Raw genomic sequence first — 19,026 nt, 5'->3', positions numbered from 1 at the left:
ATTCATAAAAATATTAATTATAATTATAAAATTCAAGATATAATTGTAAAATAGTTTTTTAAAAATCAAATTAATTTTTTAAGATTTAATATTTTATTGAAATTTAAATAACATAATTTTTTAAAATATAATTTTTTCACAAGAGGAGTAAACAATTTATGCTTCTGATTATTATATAATTATATTATTTTTATGAATTTTTATTTTAGTTTTGAAAATATTTTATTTTATATAATTTTAATTTTAAATAAATTTTTTAGATATATTTGACTTATATAATGGAAACGGAAAAATACATATGTTTGAAAGTGAATGAATTCTAACTTGCCACTTTTATGAAAAAATATTTTGATAATGTTTGTGATTTAATGTTTGACTAATTAAAAAAATAAAAAATATCATTTAAAACTATTCAAATATGTGGGATTACAATATTTTTATAAATAAATTAAATAGATTTTTTAAACGTGGGTTAGGATCTTAAAAAAAGAATAATAATTATTATTATTATTATAATAATAATAATAATAATAATAATATTAAAATTTTAAAAATTCAATAAAATATATATATATATATATATATATATATATATATATATATATATATATATATATATATATATATATATATATATATATATATATATATATCATTTAAACCTATTCAATTCCATAAAACATGGAGCTAAGGTTACAAATTTTTAATTAAAAAATGAGTTGTAAATTGTAACTTTCCGATTTCATTGATAAAAGATTGAAAATAGAAGCTACATTTGACTAATTCTATTGTATATTTTTCCAATTTCATTGATTAAAGATTGAAAATAGAAGCTACATTTGACTAATTCTATTGTATTTAATATGGGAAGTTATTTTGATAATATTTGTTACTTAATATTTGACTAATTAAAAAATAAAAATACCATTTAGAACTATTTAAATACATGGGATTACAACTTTTTATTAAAAAATTAAATAAGTTTTTTTAAACATGAGTTAGGATTTAAAAAAAGAATAATAAATTTTTTGAAAAATCAATAAAAATATATACCATTTAAACCTATTCAATTCCATGAAACATGGTGCTAAGATATTAGGGTTAGGATTGTGTTCAAGATTTTCATCATGAAATTTTAAATTTAAATTAACTAGATTAAAATTGATTAAGATAATTGAATTATTGAATTATTTAGAAAAGTAATATTATTGAACTAAATTTAGTTCATCGAATAGAAGAAAAGAACCGTTGGCCGTATCCCGTATGTAAGCATCCCACTTGCAATATCACGTGAGCAACAAAAGCAAGGGGAATCACTCGCACTCATGTTTGAAACTAGAAACAAAAAAAAAACATCACTATTTACTAGTACCACTATATAAACATCGCTATTAGCACTAGGGTTTGGGCCCTTAAAATTTTGAAATTCAAATACAGCACCACATTCAAAAACCACAGTATTCCCAATCCATAACCACATCAACATTCATTCATTCTACTCCATAGAAAAAGGAAAAACCCTAGAAAGTTGAAAAACAAAAGGAAAAACCCTAATCCCCATCTTTCAATCACTCCCAAACACTCAGATATGGCCAAAAAGAAAGTTGCCAATGCCCAATCTCAGTCTCTCGACCACAAGACATTAACCCCACAACCAACCACTACCACCGCTGATGACTCTTCTGTTCAGATTCAGAATCTCAAGAACCTTAACAACGTTCTTCTCAAAGAAACTACTAATCACAGAAACCGCATTCAAGAGCTTCTTCATTCAAGCCACACCGCCATGGATGCTGAGGCTAGAATCTCTGAGAAAAATTTTGCGTTGGAGATTGAAAAGTCTGTGTTTTTTGTTTTTGCTAGGGCCCATTTTGCTGAATTAGGGTTTTGTTTTGATAAGGTTGTTGAGGAGAGGGATGAGAGAAAGTATGAGGTTGATGTTCAGAAGGAGAAGGTGAGTGAGCTTGTGTTGAGTCTCGAGAACGAGAAGCGGAATGTGGAGAAGATTAGGTTGGAAGGCGAGAGAAGGATTGAAGAACTTGAAAAGGATAGGGATTTGGTTGTGAAGAAGTCGATTGAGTCGGAGAAGGTGATTGATGAGTTGAAGGAGAAGATTGATTTGTTGGTGAAGGAGAAGAATGAGATTGAGAATGTGAACAATACTCGGGGGAGGAAGATCTTTGACCTGGAACGTGAGTTGCAGCAACATGTTGACCTTTTGAAAAACTCGCGGAAAGAAGAGGAGTTGATGCGGGTTAAGATTGTTGAAATGGAAGAAACTATTGGGCTTGCTGTGGAGAAGGAGAGGGAAATGATGGTGGAAAATAGCAATTTGGTTGGAGAGAAGAAGGAGATGGAGAAGAGTATTGAGAGTTTAACTGAGGCGAGAGATGGTGTTTTTAGGAAACTTGATGTGGTTCAGAGAGAGTTGGAGAATAGGCAGCGTGAGGTTGATGAAGCGAATAGAGCGAGAGATGAGATTGAAAAGGTTAAAGTTAGTGGCGAGAACGAAATTATTGAGTTGTTAGGTGAAGTGAGTCGACTAAGGGGTGTTGTTGATAAGTTGGAAAAGTCTTGCAAAGAGGTTGAAGAGAAAAATGTTGGATTATGGTCTCAAGTGAATCATTATAGGAATGCTATTCAAGAGGTGGAATCTATGAATGAGCTCAACAGTAAGAAGTTTGAAGAAGAGAAAAACAAAGTGGAGAGTTATGAGTCACAAGCTGTGGTAATGAAGGAAAAAATTGATCAATTACTTTCTCAAGTTCTATCTTATAAGAGTGCTGTTGATGAAGTGGTGATTGAGAGGGATAACATCAAAAAGGGATATGATGAGGAGCAAAGCAAAGTAAAGAATATGGAGTCACAAGTTGTGGCAATGGAGAAAAAGATTGAGCAGTTACTTGCTCAAGTTCAATGTTCTAAGAATGCGGTTGATGAAGTGGTGCTTGAGAGGGATAACATCAGAAAGGGATATGATGAGGAGCAAACCAAAGTAGGGAATCTGGAGTTGCAAGTTGCTGAGTTGAAGCTTGAGAAGGATACCGTCAAGAAGGGTTATGAAAAGGAGAAGAGTAAGGTGGAGAATTTGGAGTCGCAAGTTGCAGGACTGAAGGAAAAAATTGGAAATGCTGAAGCTGATTTGGCCAAGATAAGAAGTGAGAAAGAGAAGATGAATGAGAAGAACAAGGGGCTGGGAGGCCGAGTAGATGTTTTGACTAAGGAAAAGGATGCTGCACATAGTAGCCTTATTGCAGCTCAACGGGAATGCGACGAATTGAGAGCTAAGTTTGACTCATCACGCATCGTTTCAAAGCAGGCCTTGGAATTGTTGAAGAGTACTGCTGCTGCGGTTGTGGTTAAGGAAAGTGCGGAAGTGATTCCTCGCAGTGGGAAGAAGAAACACGAGAAAGAAGAAATTCAGTCTTTTGCTGAAGAACTAGAGGCGATAAAGAAAGCATTCAAAGTTAAGAATGAAGCGGTGGATCAGATGAAGCTACAAGTTGTATCACTGCAGAAGTCTGTGTCTGATGCACATTCAGGTAAGCATTTATGGACCGGGATATCCTCTGCTGCTACTGCAATTTTTGCCGCTGCATTCACTGCCTATATTACTACTAAAGGTCGCTGAAATGTAGTCCTACTTAATCTATAATATTAGTTTTTGTAATAGGATCAAGATATACCTTGGTTTTTGGCCAAACAATCTTGATCCTTTATCAACGAAGTAGTTACTTTTGTTTTAACATCTTGATCTTTGCTTAGTCTATATTGATAGATGGAAACTTGTGGAAATGTGGTTGCGCTAACTGCCTAACTATAATAAAATGAACCATCTGCTATTTGGTCTTAATATGTGTTTGATGTCTATTATTATGTTTCAAGATGATTGGAAGTAGAACATATGCTGGTATCTGCAAATTCTGCATTAGGTCATGATGAATGGCCCTGCTTTAAAAAAAGTCGTGGTTGGTTCTTGCTTATAATTATGGGAATAATACTTGTTGGAGGGAAGCAAGGAGTTCAAATTTATGTGGGCTTTTACTTTTTAAAAAGAGACAATTGTAGTGTTTTCTGCCATCAGATTCCTTATTCTAATTAAATAATTTACTTTATGGCCAACTTTTAAGAGAACTTTTCAGACAAATATAGTTAAAAAAACACATCTAGAGCTCCAATATTGTATGTGAGAAATAAGTATATGAAATGAAACTATTAAAATTTCAGTACAATCTATACAATTCTTTAAAAAAAGTTTCACTCAATTCTTTAAAATATTTTAAGTATTTTAACATGGATACTCTAAAATCTGCAGCTCTAGAGGATTTAATGTGATAGATACGTTGATTCATGTCACACTTAAGTTTGTACGAAGAAATGTTCAAAATATAAGAGGGTCATTGATGGTTATTTGGCAGACTTGGTTTGAATTGTGATGGTTCATTATGGTGGTAGCAATGCAATTAAGGCACAACAAATTTGCAATATGAATAAAGAGGCAATTGTTTCTACTTATAGATCCAACTGTTGTTTATTATTATTACTCATATTTTAGTTGGATAAGGGTGGGTACAACACTTGTTGAATGTGACAAGTTTAGTTGTTGGATGAGGGTGGGTACAACACTTATTGAATGTGACAATTTAGTTGTGAAAGATGATGATTCCTTTACCTTATCTTACCTCTCTCTTCACATAGACTGATTATAAATAGGTGAAATGGGGTTATTTTAATGCTACAAAATAGGTTCAATTAATCCGAAATCCTTTAATTTAATTTAAAGTTGTGTTAGTTTTTTAGCTAATAAATATTACTTTTAAATCTTTAAAAATATTTTCTCTAGCTAATTTAATCTATATATTTATTTTTTATTTTAAATATATTAAATAAGATAATATTATTGAATGTCTATCATAAACTTTGTTAATTTTTTAATCTGAATCATTTGATCATTTTAACAAATGTTACATTTTTAAATATTGATAGTATGTTAATTCATAATACTATTTACATATTTTCATCTTCTTCTACTTCATTTTTATTTCCTTCTTCATCAAAATCTCAAAAAAATTCTAGAAAAATAAAAATTAAACACTAAAATAACATTATTTTCATCATCTCCATCATCATTCATCTATATTTCCATTCCAATATAACTTGTTAAAGCTACAAAAATTATGAGAAAAATTAACTTACAACCACTTAACCCTTACCTGAAATAACACAATTTATGAACTCTAAAACCTAAATTCAAAATCTAAAAGTTAACAATTAAGCGGTCATGATACTAGATAATTAAGAGACTAAAGTTTTCAACTTTCATATGAAAAACACAAAAACAAACACTCCAATTCAAAATCATCAACCAAACTTAGAAAAAAGCAACATAATTCTTATTTCATGGAAAAAACACTAACTTTTCTGTTGAATCAATTTCAGTACTGCACTTTTGGTTGGAATTTTTGAAGACGGGAAGGAAGAAGAAAAGATGGAATGAAGTAATAAAATGGGTTGTATTTTATTATTATTATTTTTGTTTTAAAGTTAAAGAAGATAAAGATGAAAGACGATGAAATAGACGAGGTAAAAGAGGAAGAGGATTAAAAAAAGTAGACGAAGAAATTTAAAACATAAGTATGAATATGTTATGGTTAAGTATGAATATGTTATGGTTAGATTCAACAGACCACTACAAATTAACGGCTTAATATTGTTTAGTTTAAAATTATGTAATAATTAAAATTAAAAATAAAATAAAGTAAAAAGTTAAAAGTTAATCAAAAGTTCAAAGTTAAAAGCTAATAGAAAGTATTTACAGTTAAAAGTTAATAGTTAAAAGTTAAAAGTCAATACTGTTGTCTCATCTTTAAAGTTAAAAGTTTATAGAAAGTATTAAATTAGCTAATAAAATAATCTTTTAAAAATTAAAACATAGTGTTTATAAGAGACCAAATTGAAACATAGTGTTTATGAGAGACCAAATTAAAACATTAAATTAAGTTAAAGAGTGAAAAGATACATTAAATTTAGGGTTTAATATATTTCACCCCCTGCCAATATAGCGAGTTTCGGTTTGGCCCCCTTGAATGTTTTTTTTTACGAAACGCCCCTTATAAAACCCAAAACCTGGATTTACCAAACCCTTTTACCATATTTGCTGACTTGGCTTTGACTTTGGATGATGTGGCAAAAAGGTTGTATAAATAATTAATTGAATTATATTTAACCACTAAAATCTTTCATTTTCCAAATATGCAATGCATACACAATACATTGGTGGACACGTGGAAAATCTCCCTCACAATACATGCAATGCATACTGACATTTTGTTTGTTGGAAAATCTTCCTGTGAACCTTCATGCACTACAAACCTGTAATGTTGGAAAGCCGGTTAATAATTTACGTAGCCACAAAAATTTTGAAATTCAGAGGAAAGCCAAGACTTTGGTGGACACGTGGAAGTAGCATGGAAGTTTTCTTCATCTCAATCTAAACTTAATTCTGGAGAAGTAGCATGGAAGTTTTCTTCATCCCTTGGCTCAACTAAATCGGCGACTGCCTCAGTATGCAGCAACTCAAAAGATCAAAATGTTAAACTTGTTGTATGTGCAACATCAGATAAGAATTAGACTTGTTATTTTAATGCAACATTAAACTTGTTATCATCCTCAATGGCATTTTTATCAGGGTTGAATAAGAATTAGAAAGAACCTTCAACAAGTATCAATCTAGCAAAGTTCCAAACATTATTCTGCATGTCTTTTATCTAACTTTTTCCTTCAAGTCTTTTATCTGTTAATGACTGAAGTACTCAGCAGTCAGTTCTAGTTTCTTGTTAGCTTACTTCAATATAAACAACTTCTCTCACATCTTAGTCAATCATTACAGTGATACAATTGGTACGGTGTGTTGTGTTATATATTTATGTATCATGTGTATAGAAGTCACACACACATGGTCTTTTTGGCTAATCAAGATGACTCAATAATATTTTTACCCAATTTCACGTCCTTTTGTGAATTAAGGCATCTTTTCAAGTGTTTATCTTCGACGATTCTCGAAAAGCCATTAGGCTTATGCTTACTTTCACTACACTTTTTTGTCATAGTTGTTTCATAACAATAGTTAGTGTTCAACTAAGCATGTTGCTTCGTAACAGGTAAAGAAACAAGTACAAGTCCTCTCCAGTAGTCCAAAGACTAAAACTGCTGGATTCACTATAGCAATTGGTCAAGATTGTCAAAAAGTAATGTTAAGTCTCTCCTGTGATTACTGTCTTACCCTGGACTCTACCCTTTTCTTGCTCCAAGCACGACTGTAAACTAGTCTGTAAAGAGATATTTTTAGTGTACATTCTTCTCTCTATTTATATCACAAGTGTCTTAGTTTCTAGCTTCTTATCATTTCTCTCCATTCTCAGTCTTCTCCCAGCTAGAATTGTATCATATAATAAATATTTAACAATTTTATTTTATTTTGTGGCACTTCTTAAGATATGCACAATCAATAGCATGTGTACAATGTATGAACTTGTTTGTTTGTTTCCTTGCTTTATTTTCCTATTTTCATAGAAATGTTATATTTATGTCAGAGTATCATAGGAATGGGAGAAGACATAAAATAGACCAAACAAAAAGAAAAAGGTTGATTGAAAATGTTGTGGGGCATGTCATTTGGATGGAAGATGGCTGAGAGAAAGCAAAAGCTGGAAAAATGCAGATAGATGCAGGATAGAAAAATCAGATAGTTTAATATTTGTTTTGAATTCCATTTGAATAACAACAACAGAAAAAAAAAGTAGGTAGATGAATATAGTGAACTAGTGAATATTATGATTTTTCAAATATGGTGGTGTTGGTTATGGTGGTGGTGGTGGTGGTTATGGTGAAGGTGGTGGTGGTGGTGGAAACTATTTTGTGTTAGTGGTTAAATATAATTCAATTAATTATTTATACAACCCTTTTGCCACATCATCCAAAGTCAAAGCCCAGTCAGCAAATGTGGTAAAAGGGTTTGGTAAATCCAGGTTTTGGGTTTTATAAGGGGCGTTTCGTAAAAAAAACATTCAAGGGGGCCAAACCGAAACTCGCTATATTGGCAGGGGGTGAAGTATATTAAACCCTTAAATTTAATAATAAAAATAATAGAAATCAAGAAGAAAATAATTTAAGATTAACGATGAAGTACAGTCCTTTATGGAATACTACGATAGAAGCGTATCATAACTCACACACACTTATACCTAAGCACACCATTCAATAACACTGTCTCTCACCTCACATAAACAGGACCTTTAAATCACCATACAAGGCTTTCGTTATTGTGGACAAGTCCTAACCACCATACAACGTAATATACCTACTAAGGCCTTTGAATGTCTTTGTCGTTTGCAGTGACAACACGCACGCGTGTATTTTTTTACTAGTACAATGGCGCCCACCATAGGGTCCGGTAAAACTAACTTGAACCACACATCCATCACCACCACCCTACTCAATGTTACCCTTAATTTCTACAACTAACCATTTTCATCCATGGTTAACAAGAAAGCTTTGTCCTCTACACTATAATATACCAGCAATAGCAGTGATGTCGACGCCTTAGCAGAGATGTTAGCCGCCATGGACGAATAACATTGTAATAACCATACAATAGAAGATGATTTCCGCAACATCAAATAGTGCTAACAGGAGTCCAACCTCTAGAGGGTACGAAAATCTCAGACCCCTAGCCATTCTTAGACGAGATATGGTGTGCACATATCTCCGAGGGATTCAAACCTCCCACTTTGGCCAATTTCAATGGTCGCAGAGACCCCTACGAGCATGTAGCCTCCATCAACATGCAAATGGACATCATAGGAGCTTCAAACTCCCTGAAGTGCAAGCTGTTATCCGACACTTTTAGGAACACCGCTCTACAATGGTATATAGGACTTCCACGTGCCTCTATCAACTGCTATGAAGAGCTGGTAAAAAAGTTTGTGCATCGGTTCTCCGCCAGTCATTATAGAAATATGTCCACCACGATCCTGCTTAACATACGCCAAGGTTCATCAGAGTCATTAAGGGACTATCTCGTCCGCTTTAACGAAGCCACCATCAGGGTCATCCCACCAAATCAAGAAATGTTTGTAGGGGTGTTCCAAAATAGACTCAATGCAGGATACTTTAACGAATCCCTCGCATATAAGCCAACGTTTTCGTTGGTAGAAATGGTCATCATAACCCCATTATTGTGGTGCAGAACTCTAAAGATTGGATGTGAGTTGTAGATACAAGGTACATTAGAGATTCTAAAAATTCAATATTGTAATTATGGTGCATAGAAACCAGCTTCCAACAAAGAGAAAGATTGTTTTCTCCTCCATTGAAGACTTTTGTAGAACCAAGTAAAGGTTGATTTGGAATGAAATTGGGAGTCTCCAAGATCCTTCATTAGAGCAAAAGTTCATAAGTGAAGATTATTGCGGAATGAAAGCTTGGAGCAGAACGTTGGGTCTATAAAGTAAATTGGATCAAGATCGAGTGGAGATATTTTTAATTAGGTAGCTTCTAGTATTCTGCTTAAAGAGAAGTGAAATCTAGATTTAGACATGTCTTGGCTTAAGAAATTTGACTTGAAGTGTTCAACGTTATCTTAGTTATCTGATGTATCAAAAACTCTTGTATATTAATTTTCAAAATAGTGGAAGACCTAACGAATATTCAGTAGTTCTCCATTGAAGAATGGATTAAGCGAAAAGCAATAACGAATGCGATGAACCATTATAAATCCAGTGTACAATATCTCTCCCCATATCTTGTTTACATTCAAGTACAAATATGCATGACTTATGTTTTATCGCTTTCTAGAATCATATGTAATAAGATTATATGAAGATTATATAATTTTCATTTTTTTATATTATTAATATGTCATTGTACTGGTCAATTATTGTTCCTATCAGAAATCGAATTTAATATTTTTCGAACCTTACATTCTTAAACTTAACATATATTTTTGTTAAGATATTGAAACAAATTTTAAAGTCTAAAATATAATTGATTTATTATTTTTCTATATTTATTTAATTATTTTTCAATTAAATAACATTTTTGCATATATTTTTGTTAAGTACTTCTCAAAAGTTACGAATGTTGAACGTTTTTAATAACAAAAAAACCAAAAGTTTTTCTTCTTTTTATTGTTTCTCTCCGTCTCTCTAAATATTGAATGGAGGGGGCAAGGCACATGTTTGCCACCCTCTATCTATCCCCAAGAATGGAGAGCGACGTACAGAACTGAAAGAAGATTATCCAAGTTGAAAAGTGAAAGGGTAACACAAAGGGGAAAGGAGGGATGAAGAAAGGGAGAGGTGGTAGGGACGTTAGGAAAGGAGGAGAGATCAGATGCAGACATAATTAAGGTTAATGGAGGGAGCAATTCCATGTAAGCAAAATTGAACGTCTGTAGTCCATACACTATATGTATCTTGTCAACTAATTGATTAATGCATTCACAAATTTGACCGACTATTTCTATTAGCATCTCAGGGCAAAGATTCAACCTTGTGTGTTAAAGTAAAACCCTGAAAAATATCTACTGCATACATAAAAAACGCAACACAAACCCTACCATTACTGCCAAAAGTTAAAAATAAAAGACCATTTACATTTACAAGACTGTCCATTGCCAAACAAGGAGGACAACTAAAAACATGAGAACGTAAAATTAGCTAAATAGAGAAAAGATAAACAGTACTAAAAGCCATATATTAAGATAGCAGACTTATATATATCAAACAGCACCAACATATATGATTGATACTTTCCCTATCACAGTTCCAAAATTAGTCATATATATAGAGATATATATAACACTTGCCATACAACGACAAGCCCCACTGATTGGCCATCAAAAGGTCAGAAGCCCTGAAATAGAACCATATCTTCCTCTCCTCTTTTTGGCTGAAAGTCAAAGTGGGTAATCACAACTTTAGTGGTTCCCATAAACATGGCCATAGCTCCCCTTTTTTGTCCTAAAAAACTTTCACCTATCCAAAACACCCAATTTCCTCATGGTGTGTTCTAGAAAACATAATATAGAGCTATATGCTGATTACATACATTACATTACACCATTCTCACAGACACAATTAATATCATATATATAAGTACCTAAATCAGGGGAGCAAAGTCCTACAGTAAAAGTGGCCAAAATGTAAAACAGTTAATAAGTGGCATAGCAGCTATTACCTACACAATCCTCTCTAAAACCCCCTTCATGTGTAGTAGCAAAAGTTAAGCCTATCAACAGTCAGAGCTCACAAATTGTTTTATCTCATCCATCAATGCAGAGAAGTGTTCATTATTCGGAAGCAAGTAAAATCCGACAGTCGCTTGCTCCAGAAAGAGCAGCTTCACGTTTTGTCCAGCTTTCTCAAGCCCTTTTGCATAACCCAATTGCCAATCCTGAACAAGATCCAAACCAGCAACCACAACGAGGCTTTTAGGGAAGACAACCCCTTCAAGGCTTCGACCCTTGGGACCGAAAGGGTTACACGCGTGATGGTCTCTGTCTTCTCCTTCAGGAAGAAAAGCTCTCCAATACCAGTCTCTATCTTTCACTCTAACAAAGTACCTCCCATCGAGACGCTTTTCAGATTCCGTTCTTTCCTCCCCACCAAACAACGGGTTGAGAAGTATATTCCCCAACACCTGAATTCCAGAGTCCATACCTTTCAAAGCAACATGGTGCACAATGTTCCCGCCCGAGCTATCACCAACCATGTAGATCCGAACCTTGTTATCCTTTTTACTCTGCAACCAAGTTCTAGAACTAACCCATCTAAGAGCTTTCCACCCATCTTCATAAGCACAAGGGTACCTATTCTCCGGTGCACGCCTATAATTCACAGACACAACAACAGCATTACAAATACCAACCAATCGACGACACAAGGTATCATATATCGCACTATTCGCCGAAGAATGTGCAAAACTTCCACCATGGAAGAACATGAGAACAGGTACAACCTCAGCCGTTACAGGCTTCTCAAGATCAACAATGTTCACACTTTCATCTCCCTCAACAGGACGGTAAATTCTAGTAAGGAGATTTGTTTCCCTGTCAACAATCACATCAAAAGAGAACACTCCATCCACAGGGTTTGCATTCGCCGGAACTTTCCGATCAAGAAACTCCGCCAAGTCACGGTTGAAAGTTCCATCAGGACGACGGAGAAGATTGTATGCCAACTTGAAATTCGAGATTAAAACCCACATGTTCAGCGGAACCACCATCTGCATCAAATTGTCAATGTTCAAATTTATTTAATTCATTTATTTTAATTAAAAAATATACACTATGATCAGAAATTATCTACAAGATAAGCCAAATATACCTAAAATGAAACAAATCTAATTTTTAAAAAATCAAATTTACCAAATAACCAAACCCTAAAAATTGACACAGTCTTAAGATAGAAACAGGAAAATGATCCAATCCAATCCAACCAACACTAATAACTATTACAACAAACTTCAATCCATAAAAAAACAAATAAATATTCAAATTCCAAAGCCCAAAACTATTACGTTTACGAATCCCTAATAACAACAGTAATTATTTTATTAATATAAAAATAATTTAAAAAATCTTTAAGAAAAAGTCACACAAGAAGTAACAGCATACCAAACAAAACAACAAAAAATCAATGGCGAAAAAGGAAAGCACTAAATCCATAAAAAAAATCGCACAGTTCCATAATTTTCCATTAAAAAAACACATTAAATCCATTTCAATAGGTATGAACTATGAAATGACGAACTAACTATACCTTTGAATCGCTAGGGTTGAGTTGGTTACTTCCAGCCATTGGATTGGAGCAACGATGAAGTTTTCAGTGCAGATCCGTAACAAGCTTTCTCTACGATCAAAAACGTTTTTCACAGCACAAATAGTACAAATCCATGAAGCATTAGAGTGGTTTTTGAGATCGCAGAGATGAATGAAGGTGAAAATAGCGTAGTGATGGAGATTGAAGAATGGTGGTGAAGGATAAGAAACGGTGCGCACTGTAGAAAATGCTAAAGTGAAACAGGAAGAAGGGAATGGCCAAATCACACCGCACCACAGCCACAAGCACAACCCAAATAACACCGTTACGTGGGACCCATTTACCAATCACTTCATTTATTTTGGTTTTATCTTTTTATTTTTATTTTTTTGTTGGGAAATAGTAATTATAATTAATTAGTTGAAGGTTTGTGAATGGAGGAGACAGAAAATAAAAGAGGGTTAGTTGCGGCCCTGGTGCTGACGTGGCAGGCATTCATTCTGCGTTAAGCTATGGGATTGTGTTATTTTGTCATGTGTCGATTTGCAAATGGAAGGAGTAATCATGATTCGACTCAACTATAATTTTGTTTGGTTGTGGATTAATTTAATCTGGTTGGGTCTACTTCTTTAATATCATTTGGATTTGAAAAAGTGTGTTTTTGAGCTAGATATATGGAAATGAAATGTTATAGCAAAAGTTTACATGTGTATTAAAGTATTTAACATAAAATTATTGTTTTAAAATTTTAAATTTTATTTATTAATTTTTTTTAGGGGAGAGATGAGAGAAGAGAATAAATCACGTTTTTTTTTTTCAAATGAATGAGAGTAAGATAACAATTGTGTCTTTGTTAATAGTTGTACCGCGCTGCATTTTGGAAAGAAAGTTAACAATATTTTATTATTCTTCTTTTTTCATCGTTCGGATTGGAGAAACAAAATTTAAGCATAGAGAAATCTGCACTCACTGAAGCAGCAAATTTGAGCATTCTAAAGTAGCTTTTTATGGATGTGTAATTGGCAAAAATATAGAGTATGAGAGGACAAAGTTTGGTTCGTATAATTCTTAAATGTAAGAGATTCAAACGAAATGATTCAAGCTCTTTAAAATGTATTTGGTAGTTACAAGGTTTGAAAAAACAAAGCCAATATGACTTCTTAACAAAGGTGTACTAGGATACTTTCGTTGTGTATAAGAGAAAGTAATTCAAAGTAATTTCGCACCATATGTCGTCTAAGGTTGTTTTTTAGCTTGTGTCATACTCATTACCACTCACCAACCACTTCCATCACCTTTTCAAATAGGATGGCAATACAAGGAATGGGTGTCACCGTCAACACCCTCACATAGGGATTTTCCGATGGAAGAGAATCGAGTTCTTCACACTGAAAGTATGTCAGACAAGTTTTGACGACGAGCATCATACCTGGTGGTCTTGAAATAGGCGTGGAGAGGAGTCGGAGTCCAAGATCACTTTTTCAAGCAAAGATGCCATAAGCATCCTCCCTAATAACAACGTCCCCATGGAAACCATGATGCAGTATGGAAATTAGGATATAAAACTAGAGTTGATTTACCCAAAAAGATCTATAGGCGTCTTCAAAAGAATTCTGCTTGAGTCCGATGACATCCAAGCATTTCAAGGTTCTTTGGTAAGTCTCTTATGCGGGCATGTACATGCGAAAGGCCACATAATACTCTAGACGACGTTTGGGTTAGAGGTGATTGCAAAAACAATCAATATCCATATAATGCCTTCATACGAAGGCGTATAAACCTTTTGGGGGTTATCTTATCACCTATACATTTAAGCGTGAAGTACCCGCTACCTAACTGAATAATTGGGATAGTCTAGATAGACCAAAAGATCGTCCATGAATATTACCAAAACAACCTGGAATTGAGAAGGGAGAAAATGGACATAGTCGCCACTCCACAGTTAGGCGCACGGGATATGGACACTACAAATTTAGATCCCAGAATGGAGGAGGAAAATGAAAGGATCACTCTGTAACACCCCGATATTTTGATTTAATTATATAATTGATTATTTGATGTTTTTATGTGATTACATGAATCACAGTGATTTATAGATGATATTATGTGATGTGTGATGTTTGTATGATGTGTGTGGGGTAGTTGAATTAAGGTGTTAGTTAGAATAATAATATAAAATAGTCTAATTAGCATTGTTATTATTTAATTAAATATAATAAGAGATGTTGTGAGATAAGTTAGTAAGGACGTGAGTGGAAGTTCATAATAAGGGTCCTAAGGCTAACTAGGTAAAAAGGAGAAAAATAGGAGAATTATTCATTCGACGTAGAATTTGGAGAATACGTGAAAAAAGATAGAGTTAGAGCAAGAAGATGGGAAGGAGAAGATCAACCGTAGGAATTCAAAAAGGGGATCAATTCGGATAATAATCTAAGGTAAAGGAGGTTATCCTAATTATTATGTTTGCCTTAAGGGATTGATAATGGTATGTTGGTTTGGGTTCGGGGATTTTATGATGAATTTGATGATATAGATGAAATACCATGATGAATTATTTGGATTGCATGATTAATATGATGTAATTTTTTTTATTGTTGTATTGGTGATTAATAATATGATTTAGACTTGAATCCGCCATTGTTGAGGATTTGAAGGTCTATGGTTTGAAGAAGAATGATGGAGGTATGATGAACATGTGCGTTTTTGTGATTAGAATGATTAACCCATGTTAGAACTAGGTTAATGGACCTTAAATCGTAGGAAAATAAGGATTAAAATCAGTTTTTGGATAAAAGTTTGGGTTTGGTATAATGCAGGTGGCGTAGGAATTTTCTGCAGAATTGCAGAGCCCGCTCAACGTGCTCTTAAAAATAAAAGAACCAATTTACAGTAGAGAGCCCGCTTAGCGTAGTATAGGTGTGCTTAGCGCGGGTCCCTGGAATTGAAAATTAATATTTTTAAAAAATGATTTCAGAACATAGAGGCTTATATTTTAGTACAATTTCAGAGAATTTCTGGAATTTACTGTGCATGTTTGGGTAGGTTTATGAGGCATTTTGTATGTAACTTGGTTTGGTGAATCTTTGTGTTTCTATACTTGACTTTGGTGAATGTTGTTGTGATGATTGAGGATGCGATGAATTGATGATTAGGGATGGCAAGGAGACCCAAACTCGCGGGACCCACCCGATCCCGAGTCAACGGATAAAAACCTGAGTTGACTGGGTTTGGGTTCGGGTTCGGGTGCCACCTGATATTTCAGATGCGGGTTTGGGTAGTGTGAAACCCGCACCCGAAACCCGAGTTGACTATATTATATATATATATATATATATATATATTGTGGAAAGTTGTAGAAAAAATGTATTTTGTTGCAGGTTCGGGTTTGAGTGAAAAAACCTGAACCCAACGGGTGTGGGCGTGGGTGTTATTTTGCCACTCGAATACCCTTTGGGTTTGGGTTCGGGTTCGAGTGTCGATTTCGGGTGCGGGTGCGGGTTTGGATAGTTTGAAACCCGCACCCGAGCCGACCCGTTGTCACCTCTATTGATGATTGTGTGTTGAGTTAACCAAGATGTTGTGAAGTTGCATGTTTGAATAATGACATGACTTTGTTGAATACATGAATGATGATTCCATTTTGACTAGTTGTGATTGTTGATTTTGTGACGTTGAGATCATGCATTCATTGCATAACTGTAGGACGAAAGCCCAGTGATATTGTAGGACCTTGATCCAGTGCAACCTTGTGATGTGCTCCGGTTCCAAGCGGGAATCGATCATATGATGGCGATCTTTGGAGAACGATGATGGATTCATCAGTGATGAATTGGTACCACATGCATGAGACCATTGTTGTTGCATTGCATTGTTGTGATGATGTATGATTTGATGATATTGATTAATTGTGATGTGAAATACCTAAGTGATAATTGTGATTGAACCGTAAGGTGAGGTTGTAAATAGGTGATGATATGCAGGTGTGGGTAAGTATGCGTATATGATGGATATGTTGTACCGGTATATGTATGGTTGGTTATTTACTTACAATTATTATATCTATTCCTAATGTCTTACATAATGATTATGTATAACTCACCCTTTTTGTTTGAATGTAGCCTCCACGTGAGTAATGTGTAGGTATTCAAGAGTATTCCGTTGAAGTTTGAGGATAACTTCATGGCGTCCTTTTACTGTTATTTAGATTGAGAGGAGTCTTGTTCTAATACGTAACATCGGGGTCTGGGTCGTTATGTTTTGGAACTATTAGGTTCTCTTTAATTATTTGAGTTGAATTACATTTTGATGTTGACGTTTTGATTTGTAACTCGTGAACCATGATGTTCAGTTGGTGTCTATGAAGTTTATTTTAAATATGTTTTAGATTATGGATTCTGTTGCGAGATAACATGCTTTGATTTATGATGATGAATGAGATATAGTTTTGAAATGATTTTTTGAGAACACGTGTTACAGAGCAGGACTGTTGTTTCTGAGGGCTTTATGACGATGTGACCTCCGTGTTGGTGATTTCTATTTGATTTCATTTTGTATTATATTGCGAATATTCCTTGTGGGTTAGAAGGGTGTTACACACCTCCAGAGGGTCTAAAGAAAGCCCGTATTAGACCCCTGGACTTCCAAGTCACCAAGCATGGCACTTCCTTGTCTGAAGTCGAATAAGAGGAGTCAGTCGCCCTGTTGATGAGGAATGTTAACCTATTTGCCTGATCCCCCTTCGACATGCCAAGGATATGTACCATGGTTGTTTGCCATTGTTTCACCATTGATTCCAAAATAAAGCCAATGTCTTAGAGGAAACACAAGGTGGGCGAGGAGAAGTGGGCAGCCATCAATGAAGAAGTTTTGAAACTAAGAATTGTCAACTTAATAACCAAGGTTAAGTATCCACCAGGTTGGCTAATGTGGTTCCGGTCCAGAAATCATCAAGTAAATGGTGCATGTGCGTTGAGTTCAATGATTTATATTATGTCAACCCTAAGGGTCCATATTCGCTTCTCAATATTGACCAGATGATTGATGGGTCCTCCGGTTACAAAATCATGTGTTTTATGAATGCCTACTCATGCTACAATCATATAAAGATGGATCATGTGTACGCTCCCATAACGAATTCATGTCCTACCATGGCAACTACTAATATAATGCCATGCCTTTTTGGACTGAAGAACGCATGCGCCACCTACCAAAGACTAATGGATGTTGTATTCTCAAAATAGATGGGGTGAAACCTAGAAGTTTACATCGACGATATGATTGTGAAGACATATGAAGGGGAGAGCAACCTTGCAAACATAGAAGGCATTCTAATGTCAATCGTGAGGTATAACATGTGCTCAAACCCCGCCAAAAGCTCTTTTTGCATACCAGCGTAGAGCTGTAAAAATGGGTCCGACCCATCCGTCAGACCCACAAGCCCTTGCAGGTTCACTAGTTGGATAATGGATGCAGTTAAAATTATAAGTTATCAGTTCAACATTAATGGTGTATACACATATGTGATGCAGGCTCATAGAGGTCTTAGGCAAGGGGATCTTATTTCCCCCTTGCTCTTTGTCATAGTGATGGAATACCTCCATAGGAAGTTTGATGACTTGTAAATGATTTCAAGCTTTAATTTCCATAGCAAATATTAGAAACTCCAAATAGTTTATGTCAGCTTTGCTGATGATCTTTTACTTTTTACTATGGGAGGTGTTCATTTTGTCCAACTTGTCATGGAGAGATTTCATGCTTTCTCTCGATCCACAGGCCTATATGTTAATCCTAATAAATGCAAGTTGTTTTATGGAGGTATCGATAAGGAAACAGAGGAAAATATAGCTAAGTTGGCTGGTTTTTCTTTCGGTGTGTTGCCTTTCAGATAGTTGAGGATTCCCTTGACTAGTAAGAAGCTAACCAATAGCCAATGGGTGTGTCTTATGGAGAGGATTTACAGTCGTATACAACACTGGAATGCCCACTTTCTGAGCTATGCAGGGAGGATCCAGCTTATCAATAGTGTGATATTTAGCATCACAAATTATTGGCTTCAACGCATACCTCTGCCTAAAGATGTAACTAGTAGAATTGATACTTTGTGCAGAACATTCTTGTGGACAAGAAAGAGTATCATGGGCAAGAAAGCTCTCATAGCTTGGAGCAAGGTCTGTGAACCAAAGAAGTATGGTGGTATGAGTGTCAT

At 34.6% G+C, this 19,026-nt stretch overlaps 2 protein-coding genes across 2 annotated transcripts; one reads left to right on the top strand and one right to left on the bottom strand.

The window, feature by feature from the left end:
• The first annotated feature begins 1,389 nt into the window (after positions 1 to 1,389).
• Positions 1,390 to 3,853, top strand: LOC131644119 (cilia- and flagella-associated protein 58-like). Its single transcript, XM_058914528.1, has one exon. It carries the CDS (start codon positions 1,589 to 1,591, stop codon positions 3,629 to 3,631), a length of 2,043 nt encoding a protein of 680 aa, XP_058770511.1. The 5' UTR covers positions 1,390 to 1,588; the 3' UTR covers positions 3,632 to 3,853.
• Positions 3,854 to 10,620: 6,767 nt separating this feature from the next.
• LOC131644118 (gibberellin receptor GID1C-like) lies at positions 10,621 to 13,185 on the bottom strand. The gene is made up of 2 exons (XM_058914527.1): positions 12,822 to 13,185; positions 10,621 to 12,285 (listed from the first exon to the last, which is right to left on the bottom strand). Exons 1-2 carry the CDS (start codon positions 12,858 to 12,860, stop codon positions 11,293 to 11,295), a joined length of 1,032 nt encoding a protein of 343 aa, XP_058770510.1. The 5' UTR covers positions 12,861 to 13,185; the 3' UTR covers positions 10,621 to 11,292.
• Between the last annotated feature and the right edge of the window lie 5,841 nt (positions 13,186 to 19,026).

The sequence above is a fragment of the Vicia villosa genome, linkage group LG1, assembly GCF_029867415.1.
Source record: "Vicia villosa cultivar HV-30 ecotype Madison, WI linkage group LG1, Vvil1.0, whole genome shotgun sequence".
Lineage (NCBI taxonomy): Eukaryota > Viridiplantae > Streptophyta > Magnoliopsida > Fabales > Fabaceae > Vicia > Vicia villosa.
Note: the sequence above shows the minus strand (reverse complement) of the source record. Positions and strands in the feature narration are given on the sequence as shown.